The sequence below is a fragment of the Geotrypetes seraphini genome, chromosome 14 (genome assembly GCF_902459505.1).
Source record: "Geotrypetes seraphini chromosome 14, aGeoSer1.1, whole genome shotgun sequence".
Taxonomy (NCBI): Eukaryota; Metazoa; Chordata; class Amphibia; order Gymnophiona; family Dermophiidae; genus Geotrypetes; species Geotrypetes seraphini.
Window position 1 is genome coordinate 31,428,189 of NC_047097.1, and position 24,726 is coordinate 31,452,914.

Here is a 24,726-nt window from a genome sequence, read left to right on the forward strand (position 1 = left end):
TAAGCCTATCTGTCTGCATACCTCTTCTAGACTGACCGTCAACCCTGTCAGTTTCCTGTCTTCATTTCCTGCGTATAGCCTGTCAGCTTCCGGTATGTTGTGTATGTCCTCTTTGATAAATACAGAAACAAAAAATGTGTTCAGTTATGTCGGCGATGGCTTTGTCCTCCTTTAGCACTCCCTTTATTCCATGGTCATCCAACGGCCCCACCGCTTCCTTCGCGGGTCGTTTCCCCTTAATATATCAAAAGAACGGCTTGAAGTTTTTCGCCTCTTTGGCTATTTTTTCCTCATAGTCTCTTTTGGCCCCTCTTACCACCTTATGGCACCTTCTTTGATGCAGTTTGTGTTTTTCCAGTTTTTGTCCATTTTTGACCTTTTCCATTCCTTAAACGAAGTCTTCTTGTCTCTGATTGCTTCCTTCACTGGTACAGTGAGCCACACCGGTTCTTTGTTCTTTTTCCTCTTGGCTCCCTTGTTGATATGTGGTATATATAGATTTTGTACCTCGGTGACTTTGTCCTTAAAAAGGGACCACGCTTGCTCTAGTGTTTTTACAGTGCTTATCCTCTTCTCAATCTTCTTCCCCATCATGTGTCTCATCCATTTGTAATTCCCTTTTCAGAAGTTCAGTGCCATGGCCGTTGTTCTGGATCAATGTTTTGCCCCCGTGTCCAGGTTGAAGCGGATCATATTGTGATCACTGTTTCCCAGGGTCCCTTCTACTTCTACACCTTGCGCTGGTCCAGAGTTGCATTTCCTCTCGTATTTTCCTTGACAAGTTGTTCCATGAAGCAATCGCCTACAGCATCCAGGAACTTAGTCTTCCTAGCGCAGCCCGGAGGTGCCTAGGTTCCAGTCACCAATGATAACTGCGTTGCCTCCCTTGCAGTTGCGTTTAATCTCGTCTGTCATTTCTCCATCAGTTTCTTCGGACTGCCCTGGGGGTCGGTAGTAGATGCCAATCTTCATTTCCGTTCCATTTGTTCCCAGAATTTTGACCCAATACCGGGGATTGAGGGGTATAGATAGAAGTAGAGGTAGGTTATAGGAATAGTCAGGGACCACTTCACAGGTCATAGGCCTGATGGGCCGCCGCGGGAGCGGACTGCTGGGCGCGATGGACCTCTGGTCTGACCCAGTGGAGGCAACTTCTTATGTTCTTAATAGTAATTTGTAAGATCAAAATGTGAAAACATGTGTGAAAACATTATGAGCTCCTTTTACGAAGGCGCGTTAGCGCACGTGACTTATTATCACGCGCTAACCCCTGCGCTAGCTGAAAAACTACCGCCTGCTCAAGAGGAGGCGATAGCGGCTAGCATGGCCGGTGGTATTACGCATGTTAAAACCGCTAATGTGCCTTCATAAAAGGAGCCCTTTATGACATTTCTGAGGAGATTGGAAACCCTCTTATTTGCACTGTTTTTTAACTATGCATTTGTATTTTAATTTCATTTGGATATGTTATTGGATTTTTTTTGTTGTTGTTGCACTAGATTTGTTGTTTGAACTAGATTTTTTCATTTTACGTTATATCATAAATTGTGTGGGTAAATAAAAGTGTCTGGGAGCTCAGGAAACATTTTTATGTTGACACTGGTGAGATGATATTTATATTGATAATAAACCTACACCGATGACTTATTTATAATAATATAGAATTAGAAAGTTCACCTTGGGAACAAAATATGAGTATTTGTATGATTGGGAATTTCTTTTTTCTGGCCCAGATCGAATTAAAACTTTTGCAAAGCAGGATTCACAGATGCAGTCCTCAAACTCCTAAAAGCCTTTTCCTCTTAGGTTCAATTACAGCTCAAAGGTTGAAGCCTCACCTCTTTTCACAACCCAATGAAATTGCCGAGTTCCTCTCTTTTTTTTTTTTTTTTAAATCTCTCTCCCTTTTTGTCTTTCCTGTTTGTGGCAGGTCGGTGTGTGCTCAGAAGGAGAGCGAGAGTTCGGCCGAAAGGGACTGGCTTGGATTACAAATCGTCGGGCTGAGCCATGGGGCTAAGGGAGACGCTGCTCGCCCTCATTTCGGTTCGGCTTTTTCTAGCAGCGGCGGAGGTCATCCCCAGGGTCAGCTTCCACTACGGTGAGTAGCAGGAGATGCCAGTCCTGGATCTTTCCGTCTCCATTCCTTCTCTTTGTTTCGGAATCTTTTTCTGGTTTTGTTTTCAAAGGTTGGCTTTTCGGATTCTGAAAATGTTCAGTTTTTGAAATCTTGTTTTCTCTCCTGCATCTGTCTTGAACCTGAAGCTTGCTGGTTCGGTTTGATTTCAAGTGTTTTGGAAAGTTTCAGACTCTTCTGCCCCCCTTCCTCCCCCCCCCCCCCCCCCCCCCCCCAGATTCCAGAAAATGCTGCCCTTGCTTTATTTTCATAATTTAGTTTTTAAAGTGTAATCTGAGGGGCAGATGCAACGTCAGACCAGATCTCTGAGCCAAAACAAAGATCCCCAAAGCAATGCTGAACACCTCTTACCCCATCTAGTTTCTGATTGTATAGGTGTAATGCTTTTCCACCTTCTCTCCCCCCTTGTTCCCTTTCTTTCTCCCCTCCCCCACATAAGGGCAGTCTCTGCACACAAACCTTGCTCTATAAATAGTTGGCCCTCGTATGAAAAGTGCCGAGCTCCCTTTGAGCTCTCTATCTCCACAGGGTGTTGATGTTTGCTCGGCAACCCCAGCAGCGCTGGCATCTCTAAAGATCCCTGCCTCAGCTCCTAGAGAAGAGAGATGGTGCCAGGGCACAGTCTGCCTGCCAAGTGCACCAGCACAGCCACTTGTAGCCCCCTGTAAGTGACGCTCAAAACTGTGTGCCCCACAGTCAGAATTGACTTTATTTTGAAAAATTCCCTTCTTGTATATGCTGGAATAGGTGACATGAACGTCGTGTATACAAGTATGTCAATGTTATGAGTGTCTGTGCATGAGCATACAACCGCCCAGAGAAGCATCGTTCTTTGACGTGATTGGTCCTTGAAAACGAACGGCATGTCATTTTAATTTTTTATGCAATAGTTAGCCTAACTTGAGCAAAAAAGCAATCAATACTTTAGCATTTGGATCGTTGCCAACTTGGATTTTCAGCTCTGACAGTGGTGGATGATGAAATGCATGCTTGCTTGTTGACTGTCAAGCCGCTTTTTGCGTTAATTGGCACTCGAAAACAAGCTCATCCATAGCATTGATTAGAAATTCTATTCTAACTACTTTAGTTTCGCTGTTGTTACAATTACTCATACATAGAGCTTTAAGAACTTTAAATAACTCTCACATTTAATTTTTTATTGGTTTTGCAATTTTATCATTTCAATTATAATGTGCCACAAAAAAACATTTGCTCCGTTTAGTGTGCCAGAGCTAAAAAAAGTTTTGACAGACACTGGCTTAAAGGTGAGAATACGCTGCTACTGAACAGAGCCGTAGATATAAAGAGAGGGCAATGGGAATGTCCCATTAAAGCAGGGGTAGGCAATTCCAGTCCAGGTCAGGTTTTCAGGATATCCACCGTGAATATGGATGAGATGGATTTGCATGCACTGCCTCCTTGAGATGCAAATCTATCTCATGCATTTTTATTGTGGATATCCTGAAAACCTGACCTGGACTGGAATTGCCTCTTCCTGCGTTAAAGGCTCGTTCTGATCACCCTGGACGTTAGACAATGACTCTCTGACCTGTTTTAACACAGGATGTCCAGCATGTGGGAATAATGCTCTAATTATGTGAAAGGGGTGAAAGGAAGTGCCTGCAACAGGTGGTTGGGATGTTTTAGTCTTGTATGGGCAGAATGAACAGTGTAGGACTTTTTCGTGTTCTTACAAAGCAACCTGTTTGAGGTGGCAGTTTATAGCACAGGCCAATGCGCTGAATGCTCTGCTTCAGTCACTCCTAAGAGCATCGGGAGCAGCGCAGAGCATTAAATGCGCTAAAAACCACTATTGTGGTTTTGTAAAAGGGGAGGGAGGGTAAGAGATACTACAGACTCTCTAGAACCCCTGGCTTTACCTTCACCTCCGCTATCATTAAGAATCCCCTTTGCTTGAACTGGTTTTGCTCTTAAGGCTTCCATTAGGCCCTGTAGTCATTACACTGTCTCTGAAGAAATATTTCCTTGTAGATTTGTTTCTGCAATGAAAAATGCTTGGTATAGCTAGCTGTATTGCTTACATGTCCCACTTACTCATGCAAAACATAGGTAGGTGAATTACTGAGGAACTCTACCAACGCTCTCAGGTTAAAAGCTCCGGAGGGCTTTTATGCCAGCCAGGCTGGTGTGCAACCTTCACTTCTCAGGGGAAGTCTCTCCAAATAGTACAGCCATTGTAACCATTTCCCAAATATGCTTTTACTTTGTGTCAGAAAGAAAAGCCCAGGGTTGCGGCATTGCTTTGTTGTTGTTTTTTTGTGGAATTATTGCTTCAGATACACTCGTGTCGCTTGGTTGACCTGTCAAGGCTCAGAATTGCTCTTGCAGGATTGTTTTGGTCATCGTCTGAATTTGTTTTATTCTAAGGGCAGTTCTTTATTTGGATTTAGCTCACACTTTGGTCAGTAGTAGCTCAAGACTGGCTACACTAAGTTCGTATCTGTGCACACAGACATGTTTCCCACTGAGCTTAAAACTCATTTACGCCTCTCCAAAAGTGTAAATATACCCTATACTAAGAACCTAAGCAGTGCCCTGCTGGGTCAGACCAGAGGTCCATCACGCCCAGCAGTCCGCTCACGCGGCGGCCCATCAGGTCCAGGACTTGTATAGTAATCCTCTATCCCCTTTTCCTTCAGGAAATTATCTAATCCCTTCTTGAACCCCCAAAACCGTTCTTTGTCCTATCACACCCTCTGGAAGCGCATTCCAGGTGTCCACCACCCTTTGGGTGAAGAACTTTCTAGCATTGGTTCTGAATCTGTCCCCTCTTAATTTTTCCGAATGCCCTCTCGTTCTTGTATTTATCGAAATAGGATAGGATAGATTAAAGGTGCCTTGGGTCCCCAGGGGCATCCTCTACTGCCAGTCGCATTCTGTGGTAATTGACACCCCGACCCAGCCCTTTAACAGCCAAACTTACCTTAATAAGTAACAAAATTTCCCATTCCTTTCCATACCTATTTATTGCGATTTGGAATGAATTACCTTTTCACATAAGAACTTGTCTGTCTCTCCAGATTTTCCGTAAAGCTTTGAAAACGTATTTGTTTTGGTGTTTCTGAGGTAATACCGGTAGTTTCAATGAGCGCCAATCGAGCTCTTATCTTTAGGAGATGATTTGGTATATAAGTCTAAGATTTAGATTAGATTAGAACACATTACATTTTATTATTGAGAATACATAACCGTTTAAAATCGGCCTGAGCCAAAAGTGCAACTCTTAAAAGCTAGAAACAATGCCGCAAAGTCCACTGCCATAGGCAAGACTGACCAGCGTACCACACGTTGTAACACAGGATGCAGCAGCAGTGATCCAACTGCACTTGATGAACTTTGTGCTGCTCCTGCATTGGTGTTCCTGCCGTCCAAGCTGTGACATATGGGAAACAGGAAAACCGCGTGCAGTGCATGGGTGGGAGGGAGGGTAAGCCGCTCTCACTTGTACCCCAGCCCCTAGTTCAAGCATCTCCCCTCAGAGCAGAGAAGTTTTTTTTTCTTCTAGCCAGTCCAGTCACAACCTCCCTCGGCCCTCAGGGTGTGGGTATGCTGTGTGCAGGACACCATGTTAAGGTTGGCTCATCCACACAGGGCACTCTATCCTAGTAGTCTACTGGTTGGAGCACTGCGCGTGCTGTCCGGAGTGCCTGGTTCAACTCCCACTTTGGGTAAATTATTTAATACTGTGGAGGGGCATAATCAAAAGAAACGTCTAAGTCCCCTTTTGGCCTAAGTCCCTAGATGCAGAAAGCAGGCAACAGGGAAAAGTCCATTTTCAAAAAAAAAACCCGTCCAAAATGAGGTTCGTTTTTGTTTCTTGAATGGCCTAGCTCTTCATTGAGCAGTTTAATTGTCCAGACCACCATTACTATCCTTACCAAACATTCCCAAACAAAAAATTATCCAAGTCCCAAACGCCCAAGACAAAACCTTTTAGGGGAAGGGGGTGCCAGTCCTTTGCCTAAAAGCAGGATTATGTAACCAGCGTCTGTCATAAACAACACCGGTTATAGAATCCTGGAACTGGTCCCCCCACACGGCTCATCAGCAGGAGGGAGCCCAAGCCCTCCTGCCAGAAGGAAAGCACCCCCCCCAGACTCCCCCTAACCTCAAAAGATGGCCTGACAGGTCCTCCCTCCATCCAGCCAGCAGACCTGCTTTCCTCCGAATGGTGAGCCTGCCCCTTCCTGGCAGTATTACAAAATATATTCTCCTAAATTGCCAACTCTCCCTCCATCCCATTCTGGTTAGCTTGGAGGTCTCCCACATGTAGAGAATATGCTGCCTGCTTGTCCTGGGATAAAGTACAGTTACTTACCGTAACAGGTGTTATCCAGGGACAGCAGGCAGATATTCTCACAACCCACCCACCTCCCCGGGTTGGCTTTTCTGCTAGCTATCTGAACTGAGGAGATGCGCCCTACATCGGATGGGAAGGCACTCGCGCATGCACGATGCGGCAGTCGCGAACTTTCTAAAAGTTCTTCAAGCAAGTCTGCTTGTGAAGCTGTCCGCATCGATGCTCCATGGTTGACATCACCCATATGTTGAGAATATCTCCTGCTGCTGTATAACACCTGTTAGGGTAAGTAACTGTGCTTTATCTACAGACCAGGTACTTTACTCCCTAAAACAGGTTTTATAAAGCAGAATACAAGAATTTTATGACTTTTAGAAGTGTATTTTTTTTTTTTTTTTTTTTAACTCTTAGGACAGCTTCCTAAAATGTGAGACACTTCTAAACTTCATCTGTTACATTAAAGATCGAAGCTGCATAGATGTTTTTATTTTCCTCCAGTAATGGAAGCATATAAGTATATAATAATGCAGTCCCTCGTAGGAATGAAGAAGGCATAAGAACATGGTCCATCAAGCCCAGTAGCCCGTTCTCACAGTGGCCAATCCAGGTCACTAGTACCTGGCCAAAACCCAAGGAGTAGCAATATTCCATGCTACCGATCCAGGGCAAGCCGTGGCTTCCCCCATGTCTTTGTTTATAACTGACTATGGACTTTTCCTCCAGGAACTTGTCCAAACCTTACTTAAAACCAGCTGCGCTATCCACTCTGGGTCCTGCACTTTGCCCCCTCTGGCATTTGTTCCTCTAAACCCTGCCCCCGAAATGTAGGAAATGCTGTGTAGTAGGGATAGGTCTTTACCATAAAAAAGTTGAATATGTACTTTTTGTTCGAGGCAGGGAATGTTAGGTTATAATTAGAGAAATAGAAACTGCATGATTATATGGATACGTAATGAAAGGTTTCATTTTCAGACTTTGGATAACTGATGATTTCACAGGTGGAACAAAGAAGGGTTAGCAAGAATGGATTCACATTTAGGTGCTTTATGTTTGTCCAGCTCCTGCATTTCCGAATTGTCACTGCACCCGATTTTTAAATGTGTGTCGTGTTAATGAATTCCGCTAAAATGCAGTTATGGCATTAGATACCACACTGCGACCAAGATACCATGGAAGTACTTTGATAAGTGCCCGTCCCCTCTCCTCCTCTCAGGTCTGGAAGGGCGTCTTTGCGATATCAAATTTATTAAACTGTTCTTAAATCTTTAAAACCCAGCATATTTATACATTTGCTTCACATAATCAATACCCATTTGTATGGCATCTTTACCTTTAATTTTATATACCATTTATATCCTCATGTTTATAAGCTGGCTGGACTTTTTTATGAGTTCCAACCTTCAGTCTGTATTGTGCTTACTGTGGTTCAGCTTGTTGTTTTGAAGCGGTGACTGGAAACCTACCATGTCTTACCGTAATTACAAAAGCTGGACGCTCCACCTCTGCAAGAAAATCAGTGCACACCTGTTTTCAGTCACGAAAGCTGTTCCCATGCCATATGGCAGGTTGCCTGCTCATGCAGTCGGTGCCAAATGGCCCAGGTCAGGCATCTGCAGCACGTCAATTTACTCCTTTTTTTATGAACTAGACACAGCCCTTATAAAAAATGGTCCTTGCTCTTGTCCTGCTGTATCTTGGATTGAAATGTTTCGTGCTGTATGGATAAGAGGAAAGATAGCAGTGAACTTCCGTTTCTCATAGGCCGCAAGCTGGTTGGGTTTCCAGAATATTCCTAACAAATATGCATAAGAAATAGTAGATCTGCATGCATGTTGCTTCACTTGTATTCAAATCTGTCTCTTGTGTATTCATTAGGGATTTTCTCAAAGCCTGTCTTGTTTTCTACTCCTCTAACACTAGAAGTTCTCCTCCTCTGCTGTAGAGGTTGTGATCAGTGGCATAGCGAGGGAGATTAGTGCCCTGTGCGGTGGCACCCTGAAAAGCCGCACCCCCGCATACCTCTTGAAATGTTCGCCAGAGCAAGCAGCATCTCCCACCTGCCGCTCGCGCAGGCCTCGGTTTCCTTCTGACAACACGTCCTGGTTTTGTGACCAGGAAGTGACATCAGAAGGAAGCCGAGGCCGGTGCGAGCAGCGAGGGGAAGATGCTGCTTGCACCAGGTACACGGGAGGAGGACAGGTAGAAAGGTGCCGACACTCTCTGCGAAGATGGCACCTGAGGCAGACCGCGCATCCCCTTTACTGCCTCTTTTTAGACCATCGAAGACAATTGCCCTGATAAATATTATACAATATTGTCTCTACATATAACTGTAACATGAAATCCTGCAGGGTTTTATTACAGGAGGCTGAGCCTGAACCTCTTTTCAGCCTCCTATTTATTGTTTTCATGAAACAAATTTCTATCCTGCGTTATCTATACCATTTAAACAACCCTCGAGGTTTTTAGCGCGGGCTTGCGAGGTAAATGCTTTGACACTCATAAAAATTTCATAAATATTGGAGAATATACCTCTCCGAACAGCGCTAAAAACCTCTAGTGCCATTTAGTACAAGGAGTCCTAAGTGAATCACAAATATACAACATTTTAAAACAAACTAAAAGCAATAACAAAACATCGAGACCACACCATCTCAGCTTCCTCGAAAAGCCTGCATAAGCAAATAGGTCTTTAAATATGTCCTAAATGTTACAAGGAAAAGCAAATTATGTTGCTGAGGGATGGGTTGTGTAACCCAAATAATGTTTTTATATGATATCCTATCCACACCAAAACTTCTGTATTCTAGTATGAATTAATTATTACTCAGAAATACTGTTATTTAAATAAATAAAGACTGCAGAATTTTGCAGGATTCTTCACCTTTTTTAAGAATTCTACCAGGAATCGAGCCTGGTTTCTTGAGTCCTAGAATTAGTGGGTGGAGTCAAAATAGTTCAAGTGAAAATAAGACCTGCTCTACTCAATTAGGTGAATCAGCAGTAAAATGTTTGCCCTAGAATCAATCATCTGCCTAAGAAGAACAGAGTAAAGGATGAATGGGATTGAGAAAGTCGCAAGGGGGGGGATCCTAAATAATAAATGAAATTAGCAGTTTAAAAGTCACTACCTTCTTGGAAATAAAATTTAGAATTAAAGCATTAAAATAATAATGCCAAAATCACAAAGATTTACTTTTCTGTTGCTACCATCCGAACTGATAGACAAGTCTGCAGAAATATTTCGGATCCAGGTAACCCTTTGTGATTCTGAATCCTCTCCCCAGAGGCACACCTAGCTAGTCAGGTATTCAGGATTACTGCAGTGATTATACATGAGATCATTTTGCATACAGTAGAGATTTATCTGGAAATCTGTCTCATGTATATTCATTGTGATGTTGCTGAAAACCTGACTGGCAAGGTATATTCCATCTGTTGACAAAGGTAGAAAGAAGAGCAAGCGACAGTTGGCATAGTTAAAAGGTGAAATGAAAGACGCTTTTAGAGCCAAAAGAACATCCTTTAAAGAATGGAAAAAGGATCCATATGAAAAAATAAAAGCCAACATAAGCACTGGCAAGTTCTCATAGATGTAAAGTATTGATAAAGAAGGCAAAAGGAGAATATGAAGAGAAATTTGACACAGACAAAAACTCACAGTAGCAACTTTTTTAGGTACAACAGAAGCAGAAAATTTTTGAAGGAATCCATAGATCATGAAAGGTCGTGATCATGAAAGAGCAAAAAGGGCACGGAGGGAGGACAAGGCCATAGTGGAGAGACTGGATGAATTCTTGGCTTTGGTCTTTATAGAAGAAGATGTAAGTGATCTACCTGAAGCAGATCATTTATTAATAAGTTAAATAGCGCCGGTCCCAGTACAGATCCCTGCAATACTCCACTATTTACTCCCTTCTCCATTGAGAAAAATGGCCATTTAACCCTACCCTCTTTTCTTTTTTTTTTTTTTAACATTAATGTTCAAAACTTCAATAGTGCAATACAACAAATGTAACGAATAATTATACAATAAAAGCACATTCAACTTACACATGTTCACAATCAACCATTTTCCCCCCACCCACCCAATGATTATTCAATAAAACACAAAAACATAATCAATTCCTAATCCACAACTGAAAATTGTCTCTTATCCCATAACTCTTTAATTTTCTCAGGAGTCTCTCATGAGGGTCTTTGTCAGAAGCTTTCTGAAAATCTGGATACACTACCTCAACTGGCTTACCTTTTCCATAAGAATTGCCACTGCTGAGTCAGACGAGTGGTCCATCATGCCCAGCAGTCCGCTCACGCGGTGGCCCTCTGGTCTAAGACCAGCACCCTAACTGAGACTAGCCCTACCAGCGCACGTTCTTGTTCAACAGAAACTTGTCTAACTTTGTCTTGAATCCTTGGAGGGTGTTTTCCCCTATAACAGCCTCTGGAAGGGCGTTCCAGCTTTCTACCACTCTCTGGGTGAAGAAGAACTTCCTTACGTTTGTACGGAATCTATCCCCTTTCAACTTTAGAGAGTGCCCTCTTGTTCTCCCTACCTTGGAGAGGGCGAACAACCTGTCTTTATCTACTAAGTCTATCCCCTTCAGTACCTTGAATGTTTCAATCATGTCTCCTCTCAATCTCCTCTGTTCGAGAGAGAAGAGGCCCAGTTTCTCTAATCTTTCGCTGTACAGCAGCTCCTCCAGCCCCTTAACCATCTTAGTCGCTCTTCTCTGGACCCTTTTGAGTAGTACCGTGTCCTTCTTCAGGTACGGTGACCAGTGCTGGACGCAGTACTCCAGGTGAGGATGTACCATGGCCCGGTATAGCGGCATGATAACCTTCTCTGATCTGTTCATGATCCCCTTCTTTATCATTCCTAGCATTCTGTTTGCCCTTTTTGCTGCCGCCGCACATTGTGTGGATGGCTTCATCGACTTGTCGATCAGAACTCCCAAGTCTCTTTCCTGGGAGGTCTCTCCAAGTACCGCCCCGGACATCCTGTATTCGTGCATGAGATTTTTGTTACCGACATGCATCACTTTACACTTATCCACGTTGAACCTCATCTGCCATGTCGATGCCCATTCCTCGAGCTTGATTATGTCACGTTGCAGATCTTCGCAATCCCCCTGCGTCTTTACTACTCTGAATAACTTTGTATCATCCGCAAATTTAATCACCTTGCTCGTCATACCTATGTCCAAATCATTTATAAAGATGTTAAAGAGCATGAGTCCAAGCACCGAGCCCTGTTTATTCACACCTTCAACGAAATGAAGTAAGTTGGTGAGGCAAAACTTCCCTTGATTGAACCAATGCTGACTCTGACCCATTAAGCCATGTTTGTCTACATGTTCCGTAATTTTATTATTTATATTAGTTTCCACTATCTTGCCCCAAAAACTCAGGCTTACCAGTCTGTAGTTTCCCAGATCATCGCTGGAATCCTTTTTTAAAAAATCAGCGTAACATTATCTACTCTTCAATGTTCAGGTACTACAGATGATTTTAGCGACAATAGATCAGCAATTTCATGTTTGAGTTCTTTCAGTACTCTGGGATATACAGTATACCATCCATTCCAGGTGATTATCGTTCTTTAACTTGTCAATTTGGCTTCCAGCATCACCGAGATTTCTTTCAGTTCCTGCACATCATTGCCCTTGAAACCATTCCTAGTTCAGGTAGATCTCTTACATCTTCTTCCATAAAGACTGAAGCAAAGCATTCAGTCTCTCTGTTATGGGCTTATCCTCCCTGAGCGTCCCTTTTGCTCCTTCATTGTTCATCAGGCCCATAGATTCCCTCACAAGTTTTCTGCTTCTGATATACCTAAAAAATATTGTTACTATGAGTTTTTGCCTCTTTGGCAAGTTTCACTTCATATTCTTGCTTACATCTTATTTTGTATCTTACTTTACATCTTGCTTTGCATCTTACTTGCTTATGTGCTTATGTGTCTTCTTATTTTCTTCATTTGGATCCTTTTTCCAGTCTTGAAAGGATTTTTTTTCTCTAATAGCCTTTCGCTTCACCTTTCAACCATGCCAGCTCTTCTTTTCTCTTTTTTCCACCTTTGTTAATACGTGGGATACATCTGGTCTAGACTTCCACAATAGTATTTTTAAATAACATCCACACCTGTTTTACAGTCCTAACCTTTGCCACCAATCCTTTTACTTTCTTTTTAAACATTTTCCTCATTTTATTCTAGTCGCCCTTTCAAAAATTATATGCTGCTATAGTTGATTTCTTTGGTGATGTCACTCCAGATATTAGCTCATATTTGATTGCGTTATGATCACTGTTTCCCAGTGGATCCAACATAGGTAATTGAAAGGAGTTGAAAAATAAAGTAAAAGACATGGGGAGCTTGAGGACATAAATGTTCAGCTACCTAAAGTGGAAGAAACAAAACTGGGCAGATTCGATGGACCAATTATATCTGATATCTCACAATTGAAGTGCATTCCGAGGGTTATATTGTGCTAAGACAGGGGTCTCCATACTACGGGTTGGGATTTGGGTGTGGTCCTTTAAGTGTGTTTTTATGATCTGCTGTCATTTCACTTCTGGAGTCATCCCTTTACACCTGCAGACTAGCAACAAAAGAATGCTGCCACATTATCAGAAGGCACAGAGCAGGAAGAAGACAGGAGATGGCATCATCGAAGAAGAACCTATCTAGGCCAACATATTTTCTCACTCACTGAAGAATAGAGATGATATCCTTAAATAGGAACCTATCTAGGCCCGCTCATTCTGCACTCGCAGTGTTTCATTGATGAGAAGGGGGCAGAGACAATGTGAGAAATGGGGAAGGTTTTGTTGGGACTCTTGGGGGGAGGGGGTTAGGGTTGTTAACATCCAAGAAGCCCTTATCTGTAACACCTCTGGGATTCCTGTCCTGCCTTTCCACATCCTTCAAACTGACGCCAGGAGTTTTCTCTGAGCACTCGCTTATTTCTCATATTACACCTCTTGAGTGTTTCATTTGGTGCCGATTATTTGTGTCCCCTGAGGAAGGCAAACAATGCCAAAACTAGGATCCTTGTTGGGACTTTTGATTGGTTGAAAGGACATCTCCCTTGCCTTTTCTAGTTGTACTGTTCTACATTTCAAGGTGAGGTGTTCTTCTTTTGCCTGCTTTCCACATCATCAGCATTTCAAATCACTGACTATTTTTCTCTCGCCACTTGATTAAAGAAATCTTGTTAACCGAGTCGAGCCCTTTCTGAGGGAGGAATTGGGATATAAAACTAAAGTTTGGATTGGATTGATAGCACAAGACAGTGGGCCTGGTAGTTAAACTGCAAGACATAGCCTAGCTATCTCCCATGATTGGTATTGAACCCGGAAATTCAATGCCAAGCCTTATCCAGCAACCAGCATTGAATTTCTGGTGTGGGGAGGGGGTATTAGCTACTAAAAACATAGCTGGTTAAATTAATTTTCATTGGCTGGCTGGCTGGCTGGCTAAATTATAGCAGCCAAAGATGGCCCTGCTATTTATGTGGCTTTATCTGGCTGCTCCACTTACCTGGTCAGCCATTGAATATTGGCCTAACCGACTATGTCACATGACATAACCGGTGACCTGGCTAACTGCTAAGCACTTCGTAATATTCAGACAGCTAAATGCTATTTAAACCGGACAGGAGCTGTTTCCCCCTGCCCAGAAAACTTTGAGAGGACCGTTCTTTCCCCCATTTTGGCTCATTGAACTCAAAGGCCCTTCTGGTGATAAATTTGGGGATCCCTGTGCTAATGAGGCAAAATTATACATTATACAAAGCTTTCCAAGAGAAAGCTTATTGTAAATTCAGGTGGCAAAGCAATTTGTAGATATACAAAGTCTCTACATAGAGAGCTCTGTGACTAATTTTAATAGGGTTTGTGCGCTGCACAAAGGCGTCAGTAGCTGCGGTAAACAGTCACGGAACTGCCAACCCCCTATTATCTGGATTCGTTTTCAGCCATTATATGAAACATATTTGTAGAAATGTTTTAACATGTGTCTAACAGACCAGCAACTTATCCTGGAAAATGCTGCACTTTGATGTTTCAAAATGTGGCACGGAAGGGGCGAGATCAAAGTTTTGTGCAGCTTTCTTTTCCTTTGCTGTTGGCGAACTATCAGATGATCTGGGCCTCATTTAAGGAGAGGTAGTCAAGAAGAAAGCTGCAGAACAACCTCACTCTCAATTAATTACTCATTGTCAGTTTTAACCGATTGTAGTCTGGCTTTAAGCCTAGTTAAATTATAGATGGAGACATCAATCATAAGGTAGCATGGTAGACAATGGCCATCTGTCATCTATGTCATGGTTGATGATGGTGAATCTCTCAGCAGCATTCAGCATAGGGGATTATCATTACTGCTTGATCACCCACAACTGTATCTTGTTCTGGCGGGGAAACTTTCCTGATGGATTTACAGCCTCTCTGAAAGGTTTAAAGCAGACAGTGTTTATCACCTGCCTCTGTGGGGAAGGAGGGGTTGGCTTTAGTTCATGCCTCTTTTTTTTTCACCAGCAATAGCTCATAATACATTATAATGCAGTGCATTCAGTAATTCCAGTTACGTTCAGCTAGACTAGGTATTTCATCCTATACTTGGAGGACTCACCATTTAAGTTGGTACCTGACTTGCCCGAGATCACAAGGAGCAGCAGGGGATTTGAACCCAACTTCCCAACTTGCTTTCTTATTGTAGGTAGTTCAGTTAATTATATCAATGATACTGCAATTAAGCCTGAATTATGAAAATCCTCAGACAGGTCATAAGTAACGTATGCAGTTGTATATAGCTGATTCATTGATAAACCATATTAATGGGTAACCCGCCTTCCTAGGCATGAAGACATTCCAGGGCTCTCAAACCTCCGTAGATGCCAACATTTGAAAATGATTGGGGGATGACAAATGCAACACAAATGACCACTCCTTTGACACAGTGAAGGAGCTTACTCAATATTGACAGTGCTCAGTACCCACAGAACTGGCTCCTATGCAAACCGTTACCTTGGGATCCCCCATAGCCAGTCAGGTTTTCAGGATATCCACAAAGAATGCGAATGAGAGAGATCTGCGGCCATTCTATGCAAATTCATTCCATGCATATTCATTTGGATAAAACCTGGGAAAACTAGTAATTTTTAAAATTTATTTATAAAGTTAAATAAATTTTCCAAGCATTAAACATCTTGTACAGAAAAGTTTGAAGAAGTACAAATTATAATTATATTACTTAATAAAGAAGAAAATAATGTTTACTTAATCTCAAGTCCTTGAAATCTGAATCCAAGATTACGTATGAGTGATCAAAATAAAGAATTAGTACTAAACTAAAAAGAAAAGGAAAATAGTATATCTGTTGCTGGGATTGAGAGTCCAAATCTGTTCATTAGAACTTGTTATTGTTCCTTCTCTTTCAAGGCGTCTTAGGGATAAAAAAAAACTAGTTAACTAAGACGGATTAAAAAACACATATTTCAAAGAACAATATCTAACTATGCACTTAGAAGGGTATGTAAGAAAAAAACCCACCTCCTATTGCGGCTGTGGAGGTGGAGCTCTAACGTTGGGGCTCAGAGTGGCATTGAGCCGAAGGACGTCTGCCGCAGCATCACTCTCTGCCAGCATCGCCAACGGGCGATTCCCCGATGAAGAGGACTCACGTTGCAAGTGCCTCAGAAATTCGTCTATGGTAGTAAGGAGGGTAGTCTCCAAGCGTTGGAAGGCTCCACCGACGCTCTTTCCCCTTCACTTTGGCATCAGGAAAGAAGAATCTTCTTTTAAAGCAAAAGAATGAAGAGAAGTTCTAAGGAGTCTCTCCAGCAATCAGGTAGTGGCATCCATCTTGGATCCTAGAAAACTAGTAATTCTTTATCTTAACTCGCCCAAGTTCAGATGGTGACAGTAAAGTAGCCTCCGAGAACTAGTGGAAATGAATTAGAGGTAATCTAGAGCATAGAGTCACAAAATTCAGTCCTTGAGGACTGCCCGTCTGGTTCACAGGATTTTTACAATGAATTTAGATAGAATCTCATTGCATGTAGTGCCTCGGTTATATAGTAATATAGCAAAAAAATGGCAGATAAAGACCTGCATGGTCCGTCCAATCTACCCAACAGTCACAGTCATCATCAAGGCAATGCTGAGCCAACAATCTAGCAATTATTCATTTTACTTGCTAAGATCCTCTATAAAATATCCTCCCCCACCAATAGGTAAGACTTGTACTTGCATGATGTGAATGTGGTATAAAATATGCATACTTGCTCCTTATCCGTCTTGCCATTTAAGGGACACAGATCGTAGAAGTCTTTCCGGCATCGGCCACTTTGCCCCACTGCTGGAGTCTTCATCAAAGCTAACTCCAGCCTGTCCCGCCATATATGGGACAAAGACCGTAGTCCATCGGGCATCAACCATTTAAGCATAACTCCTGTACATCAGAAATGAAGTTATAGCTGTTGATTTGATGAGTTTTGTTTTGATACCATCCTCTTTCTATTTAGGGATCATTTGTGTCTATTCCATGTATTTTTGAACTTGGTCACTGTTTTTGCCTCCACCATCTCTACAGGGAGGACATTCCAGGCATCCACCATTCTCTCCAAGGAAAAATATTTTCTGGCATTACTCCTGAGTCTGCCACCCTGCAACTTCATATTATGTCCTCTAGTTTTACCGCTTAAAGATTTGTTTGTAGATTAATACCATTCAAGTATTTAAATGTCTATCATATCTCCTCTAACCCTTCTATTTCTTCTCATATGTCTCTGTGCATTTCCAATATCATTTTTGTTGCCTTCCTTTGGACCACTTCAAGTCTTCTTACATGCTTAGCAAGATACGGCCTCCAGAACTGAACACAATAGTCCAAGTGGGGTCTCACCAGCGACTAACACCTCCCTTTTTCTGCTGGTGATTCCTCTCTCTAAGCAGCCCAGCATCCTTCTGGCTACGGCCACTGCTTTGTCACATTGTTTTGCAGCCTTGAGGTCCTCAGACACTATCATGCCAAGGTCCCTCTCCCAGTCTATACATATCAACTTCTCATCCCCTAGCATATACAGCTTCTTTGGATTTTTATTCTCTAAGTGCATCACTTTGAACTTCTTCACATTAAATTAATGTGGCGGTCAGGCTAATTTTCAGGTTGAAGAAATACGATCATGTAACTCCTTCCTATTGCGTGCTGCACTGGAGGCACGTGTAAAGTTTAAGTTTGGTTGTTTTTGTTTTAAGGTTTTATTTGGTTTAGCTCCTAAATACATAACTGAGCTTTTTTCTCTTTTGCAACCAACAGACATTAATCCCCTTCCCTCCCCACTGTTTTTTTCCTTTTATGTAATTTCTAATAGAGAATGAAGTTGTAACTTTTCCCTCCTTTACTTCTTCAATCATGTTTGTCTCTAATTCGATTGCTAAAATGTTAATTGATTTATTTAGTTTGTATTGTGATTAGTTTGTCCAATTGTATGTGAGACCACTATCTAGTGGCTTTTTAAATTGTACATCGCTTAGAAAATTTGTATAAGCGATTCATCAAATGGTAATAAAACTTGAAACATCTGAATTTTGTTTTTCCGCCAGTTAGAGGATGCAAACTTAAACATCATCAACATCTTTTTTCATATCAGCCAGCATTATGGGGCAAAGTTTTAGAACAATTGCTTCTGCTTACTGATACGTATGGGGAATTTAGGAGACATCTAAAAACATATTTGTTTTTGAAGTACTTAGGTAGCTAATTTGTAAAAATTTTGTATGTAATCCTCAGATCTCTTTAGGGTTTTAGTTATTGGCGTTTTACTTTTCAGTTTTATTCATTTTTATTGTATTTTTAACTATTGTAAACCGCATAGAACTTTATAGTCTTGCGGTATATAAACTGTTTATTATTATTAAACCATGTCAAAGGCTTTGCTGAAATCCAGGTAGACTGTATACACATCCTCTATTCAATTCTTCAGTCACCCAGTCAAAGAAATCAGATTTGTTTGGCACAATTTCACCTTGTCTCGGATCTTGTAACCCATTCAATTCTAGATAGTTTACTATTCTTTCTTTCAGCAGAGCTTCCATTATCTTTCCAACCACCGAAGTGAGACTCTCCTCTGTTACCATCTTTGTGAAGAGCGACCGTATTCACTCTTCTCCAATCCCAGGATTTTATTAAATCTGTAAGAGGTCCCATAAGAACTTCTCCAAGTTTCCTCAGTACCCTAGGATGGAACTTGTCCCATAGCTTTGTCTGCTTAGTTTTCCCAGTTGTTCATTATGTAGATATCCCTCATGCATATTCATTACAGAAATCCTGAGAGCCAGGCTGGATTGTGCCTTGGGGACCTCTTAGAGATTCTAAAAGCAGACAGCATAGTTTTGTTATTTTGCAATAGCCCAAAACTAAGGGGGCAGAGTCTTACTCATTGATTATCTACTGCATCCAGGAGTGGTTCCCACCTTCAGATAAACCTGTAGCTCCTGCAGCAAGGCTTTTCATACCTGTACTAGTAACCCCAAAGCCAGTCAGGTTTTCAAGATACCCACAACAAATATACATAAGACAAATTTATTTATTATTTAGTTAGTTTTTTAGTCTGTCCGCCCTGGAGGCCAGAACGGATTACAGCAATGCAATGTTTTTGAGGTAAACAAATAAGGGTACATTCACATTATATTGGCATAGGACTTAGGGTACATTCACATTTTGCTGGAGAAATAGGTAAGGGATATAATAATAATAATAACTTTATTTTGTATACCGCAAATACCACAAGCAATTCAGAGCGGTTTACAGGGGAACAGACTGTACATTTTACAGCGATGATACAGAAAAATATTGTCAAGTACATTGGTAACAAATTTCAATTACATTAGAGTACCGAGAAGAGGGTTGGTAAAACCGGAAAAAGGAATTACATTAGAATGCCGAGAGAGGTTTGGTAAAATCGGAAAAAGAAAGAGATGCAGCATGTATTTCAGTAATATAGCAAGGTAGGAAGGAGTCAGAGAAATTTATCAAAGGGATAAGTTTTGATGGTGACATATTCGCAATATACTGGAGGCAGAGGAATGGGGGTATATACACAGTATACTGGGGACTTGGGGCAGGGTTACAGACGTAGTTTCATAATTACTTAGGTGATTGTGAAGTGGTACAATTATAGTGGTGTCTTTGAATTATTTAGAGGCATAGGATTATACAGATCGGAGAAGGTTATCATGCCGCTGTACCGGGCCATGGTACGCCCTCACTTGGAATACTGTGTCCAGCACTGGTTGCCGTACATGAAGGACATGGTACTACTCGAAAGGGTCCAGAGAAGAATGACTAAAATGGTTAAGGGGCTGGAGGAGTTGCCGTACAATGAGAGATTAGAGAAACTGGGCCTCTTCTCTCTTGAAAAGAGAGACTGAGAGGGGACATGATCAAAACATTCAAGATAATGAAGGGAATAGACTTAGTAGATAAAGACAGGTTGTTCACCCTCTCCAAGGTAGAGAGAACGAGAGGGCACTCTCTAAAGTTAAAAAGGGATAGATTTCATACAAATGAAAGGAAGTTCTTCTTCACCCAGAATGGTAGAAAACTGGAACGCTCTTCCGGAGGCTGCTATAGGGGAAAACAACCTCCAGGGATTCAAGACAAAGTTAGACAAGTTCCTGCTGAACCAGAAAGTATGCAGGTAAGGCTAGTCTCAGTTAGGGCACTGGTCTTTGACCTAAGGGCCACTGCGTGAATGGTCTGCTGGGCATGATGGACCACTAGTCTGACCCAGCAGCGGCATTCTTATGTTTGTCATATACTCAAATCGAGGCATATAGATAGAGATTTAATCATAGTGAATTGGAGGTGTTTGGTTAGAGTACTCTTTCCACATATTTGAGTCAAAGTTTAGGTTGACAGCGGTATATTCTGACCCAAACTGGAGACATGGGGCTAGTGAGACCTTGAGGTGTTGAGAAGGTACCCATAGTGAACAGTGTCCCGCAATCAGCTATGTGTCTTAGTGAGCAGTTTTAGTTGCATACTGTTAAAGCCTGGTCATTAAGGTCTCAAGGCGGGTATGCATTGGTTTGAGAACAATATAATAATAATAATTTTATTTTTATATACCGCCAAAGCCAGGTATAGGGGGGCCATACCGAGAATAGATTTGAAACAAAGGCAGGCAAATTTGAATAGCATTCTTGCTTCTAGAGGCAGCCAATGAAGTTTTTGATAGTAGGGGGATAAGTGATCCCATTTTTTAATGCCAAAAATTAGTCGTACTGCTGAATTTTGTATGATTCGGAGTCTTTGAATGTTTTTTTTTGAGGGACCCCAGATAGATGATGTTAATCGAGCAGGCTTAAGATGGAGGATTGTACCAGTAGGCGAAAGGTTTTTACTGCAAACTTCTAAGACTGAACAAAGACTAAATCTTTTTTTTCTTCGTTTCTTTATTTTTGGTGTTTTTGGTCCTTTTGATAAGGTGAAAGGGGATAGATTTAGAAGTAACCCTAGAAAATACTTTTTCACAGAAATGTTGCTTGGAATGGCCTCCCATAAGAACATAAGAATAGTCTTACTGGGTGACACCAAAGGTCCATCTAGCTCAGTATCCCATCTTCACGGTGGCCAATCCAGGTCATAGTACCTGGCAGAAACTCAAAAAGTAGCAACCTTCCATACTACTGATCCAGGGCAAGCAGTGGCTTCCCCAATGTCTATCTCAATAGCAGACTATGGACGTTCCCTCCAGGAAATTGTCCAAACCTTTTTTAAAACTACATTAACCACTCTTATTGCTTCCTCCAGCAATGTGTTCCCAGTGGAGGTGATGGAGGCAAAAAGTGTATCTGAATTCAAGAAAGCTTGAGACAAGAACGTTAGATCTCTAAGGTAGAGGAGGGGATAGTGGATGGCATGGCTAGGCAGAGCGCAAGTAGACCATATGGTCTTTATCTGCCTTCTTTTTTCTGTGTTTCTAGTTTTTAAAACTTTTTAACATACACAGATTGACTTTATGAAGTTAATATGCATTAAATTGATTTTATTATTCAATAGCGCTTCTCCTAAATTGTGTTTTTATGAGAAACACTCTAATCAGATAACAAAAAGCAGTACATTAATGCCCACAGTTTAGGCAATAAAATTCTGGAATTGGAGACGGAAATGAGGAACGCCGACCTAAATGTGGTGGCGATATCTGAGACTTAGCTCACGGATTCCCATGGGTGGGATATGGCTATACCGGGATACAACTTACTTCGTCGAGACAGAGAGAGGGGGGGGGGGGGTAGCATTATACACTAAAGGGGACATCAAAGTTACCAGAATTGCTGATGTCAAGTACATCCCTCTGGGTGAACCTGGCCAGGGGAAATGACAAATGCCTGTATCTTGGCAAAGTATACAGACCTCCCAGACAACAGGAAGACATGGATACAGAATTAATCGAAGACATAGAGAACATCACTTTGCGTGGAGACACAGTGTTGTTAGGGGACTTCAATATGCTTGATGCAGAATGGAACAATCTTTCCGCTATGACCAGCGGCAGCAGAAGGCTATTAGCCTCCATAAAGGGAGCACGACTCAAACAGATGGTATTGGAGCCCACTAGGGATCAGGCAATACTGGACCTGGTACTCACCAATGGAGAAAGTGTCACAGAGGTTTCGGTAGGCGATACGTTGGCCTCCAGTGACCACAACATGGTATGGTTCAACCTCAGGAAAGTTTCACTAGATCAAACACATCAACAAAGGTCTTCAACTTTAAGGGCACTAACTTCAAAAGCATGGGAGATTTCATCCATCAGGTGCTGCAAAATCAAGCCGAAACAGATAATGTAGAGGTAATGTGGTCAACTCTGAAATCTACCCTACACGAAGCAACCAACCGCTATATAAAAACAGTGAGTAAACGGCAGAGAAATAATAAATCCCAGTGGTTCTCTGTGGAGAACTCGGACCCAGTAAAAAAGAAGAAAAGAGCATTTGTCTCCTGCAAACAATCAGGAAATCGAGAAACTAAGAAAGACTATCTGGCCAAGTCTAAAGCTGTCAAAACAGCGGTCAGAGAGGCCAAACTCTGAATGGAAGAGAATCTAGCAAAGAACATTTAGAAGGGGGATAAATCCTTCTTCAGGTATATTAGTGACAGAAAAAGAAACATAGATGGGATAATACGCCCTAGGAAACCAGGGAATTATGTAGAATCGGATTCCGATAAAGCCGAACTACTAAATAAATGCTTCTGCTCAGTCTTTACCTGCGAGGCGCCGGGATCCGGTCCACAGTTGTAGACAAGGGAAAGCTCGGAAGACCCGTTTTGAAATTTCGAGTTTACGCCCAGCAGCGTCTACTGTGAACTATCAAGACTCAAAGTGAACAAAGCCATGGGACCAGACAATCTACACCCCAGGGTGCTTAGGGAGTTGAGTGATGTCTTGGCGGAACCATTATCCGCGCTCTTCAATCTTTCCCTAAGTACAGGAAGAGTCCCGTTGGACTGGAAAACAGCTATCGTCATTCCACTCCACAAAAAGGGATGCAGAATGGAGCAAACTTATGGAAACACTAATCAAACACAAATTAGACACGATCCTGAACGAGGAGAATCTGCGAGATCCCCATCAACATGGATTTACAAAGGGAAGGTCCTGCCAATCTAATCTGATCAGCTTCTTTGACTGGGTAACAAGAAAGCTGGATATAGGGGAGTCCCTGGACGTCGTGTACTTGGATTTCAGTAAAGCTTTTGAAAGTATCCCACACCGCAGGTTATTGAGCAAGATGAGTTTGATGGGATTAGGTGAAACATTAACTGTATGGGTTAAAGACTGGCTTAGAGGTAGGCTCCAGAGGGTGGTGAACGGTACCCTCTCCGAAACGTTGGAGATGATCAGTGGAGTGCCGCAGGCCTCGGTCTTAGGCCCGATCCTATTTAACATCTTCATAAGGGACCTGGTTGAGGGGCTTCGAGGTAAAATTACATTATTCGTCTATGACGCCAAACTATGCAACATAGTGGGCAAAAGCACAGTGCCCAACAGTATGAAGCAGGACATACTCTTACTAGAACATTGGTCCAATGCTTCACAACTAAGCTTCAATGCCAAAAAATGTAAGGTCATGTACCTTAGCAGCAAAAATCCATGCAGATCTTACACCCTAAACGGTGAGACCTTAGCAAGAACTACAGCAGAACGAGACTTGGTGGTGATCATTAGGAAGACATGAAGACTGCCAATCAAGTGGAGAAAGCTTCATCCAAGGCTAGACAAATGATGGGTTGCATCCGCAGAAGTTTCGTTATGCGGAAGCCTGAAGTCATAATGCCATTGTACAGATCCATGGTGAAAACACATCTGGAATATTGTGTACAGTTCTGGAGGCCACACTACCAAAAAGATGTGCTGAGAGTTGAGTCGGTTCAGCAAATGGCCACCAGGATGGTCTTGGGACTCAAGGATCTCCTGTATGAGGAACGGCTGGGTAAGTTGCAGCTATACTCACTCGAGGAGCGCAGAGAGAGGGGGGACATGATTGAGACGATCAAATATGTCACGGGCCGTATCGAGGTGGAAGAAGATATATTTTTTCTTAAAGGACCAACGGCAACAAGAGGGCATAAGGGTGGGAAACTTCATGGCAACACTAGGAAGTATTTCTTCACCGAAAGGGTGGTTGATCATTGGCATGATCTTCCACTGCAGGTAATCGAGGCCAGCAGCGTGCATGATTTTAAGAAAAAGTGGGATAGGCATGTGAGATCTCTTCATGGAGGGAATTAAGGGGGTGGGTCATTAGAGTGGGCAGACTTGATGGGCCGTGGCCCTTTTCTGCTGTCATTTTCTATGTTTCTATATATATATATACTATACCCGTTATGCCTCTCATATAACATATCTCACCCCGGTCCTCACTGTCCAGGGCTTGAAGTGTCAGCTTGTCATTGGACCATTAATTATATTTTTAATTTTTTAGTTATTCCTTTTTACTTATAGAGATATATACTGAAAAAGTAAGAACATAAGCATTGCCCCTGCCGGGTCAGACCAGGGGTCCATTGTGCCCAGCAGTCCATTGCCGCCGCGGCCCCCCAGGTCCATGACCTGTAAGTGCTCCTTACCTAAGATGTTTATACCCTATTTATTTAATGTCCTGTAAGTAACCCTCTGTCTGTACCCTGCTATCCCCTTCTCTTTCAGGAAGTCATCCAGTCCCTTTTTGAACCCCAATAATGTACTCTGTCCTATCACCT

The 24,726-nt window shown here is 42.2% G+C and overlaps 1 protein-coding gene across 3 annotated transcripts in view; it reads left to right on the forward strand.

Annotated features, from left to right (window-relative positions):
* Window positions 1-24,726, forward strand: part of SEMA4B (semaphorin 4B) — a 321,358-nt gene that overhangs the window by 181,383 nt on the left and 115,249 nt on the right. For all 3 annotated transcript variants that reach the window (XM_033919910.1, XM_033919912.1, XM_033919911.1), the window contains exon 3: window positions 1,931-2,098. In XM_033919910.1, coding sequence (XP_033775801.1) covers window positions 2,008-2,098 — 91 coding nt within the window. In that variant the 5' untranslated portion in view covers window positions 1,931-2,007. The remainder of the gene's footprint in view (window positions 1-1,930; window positions 2,099-24,726) is intronic.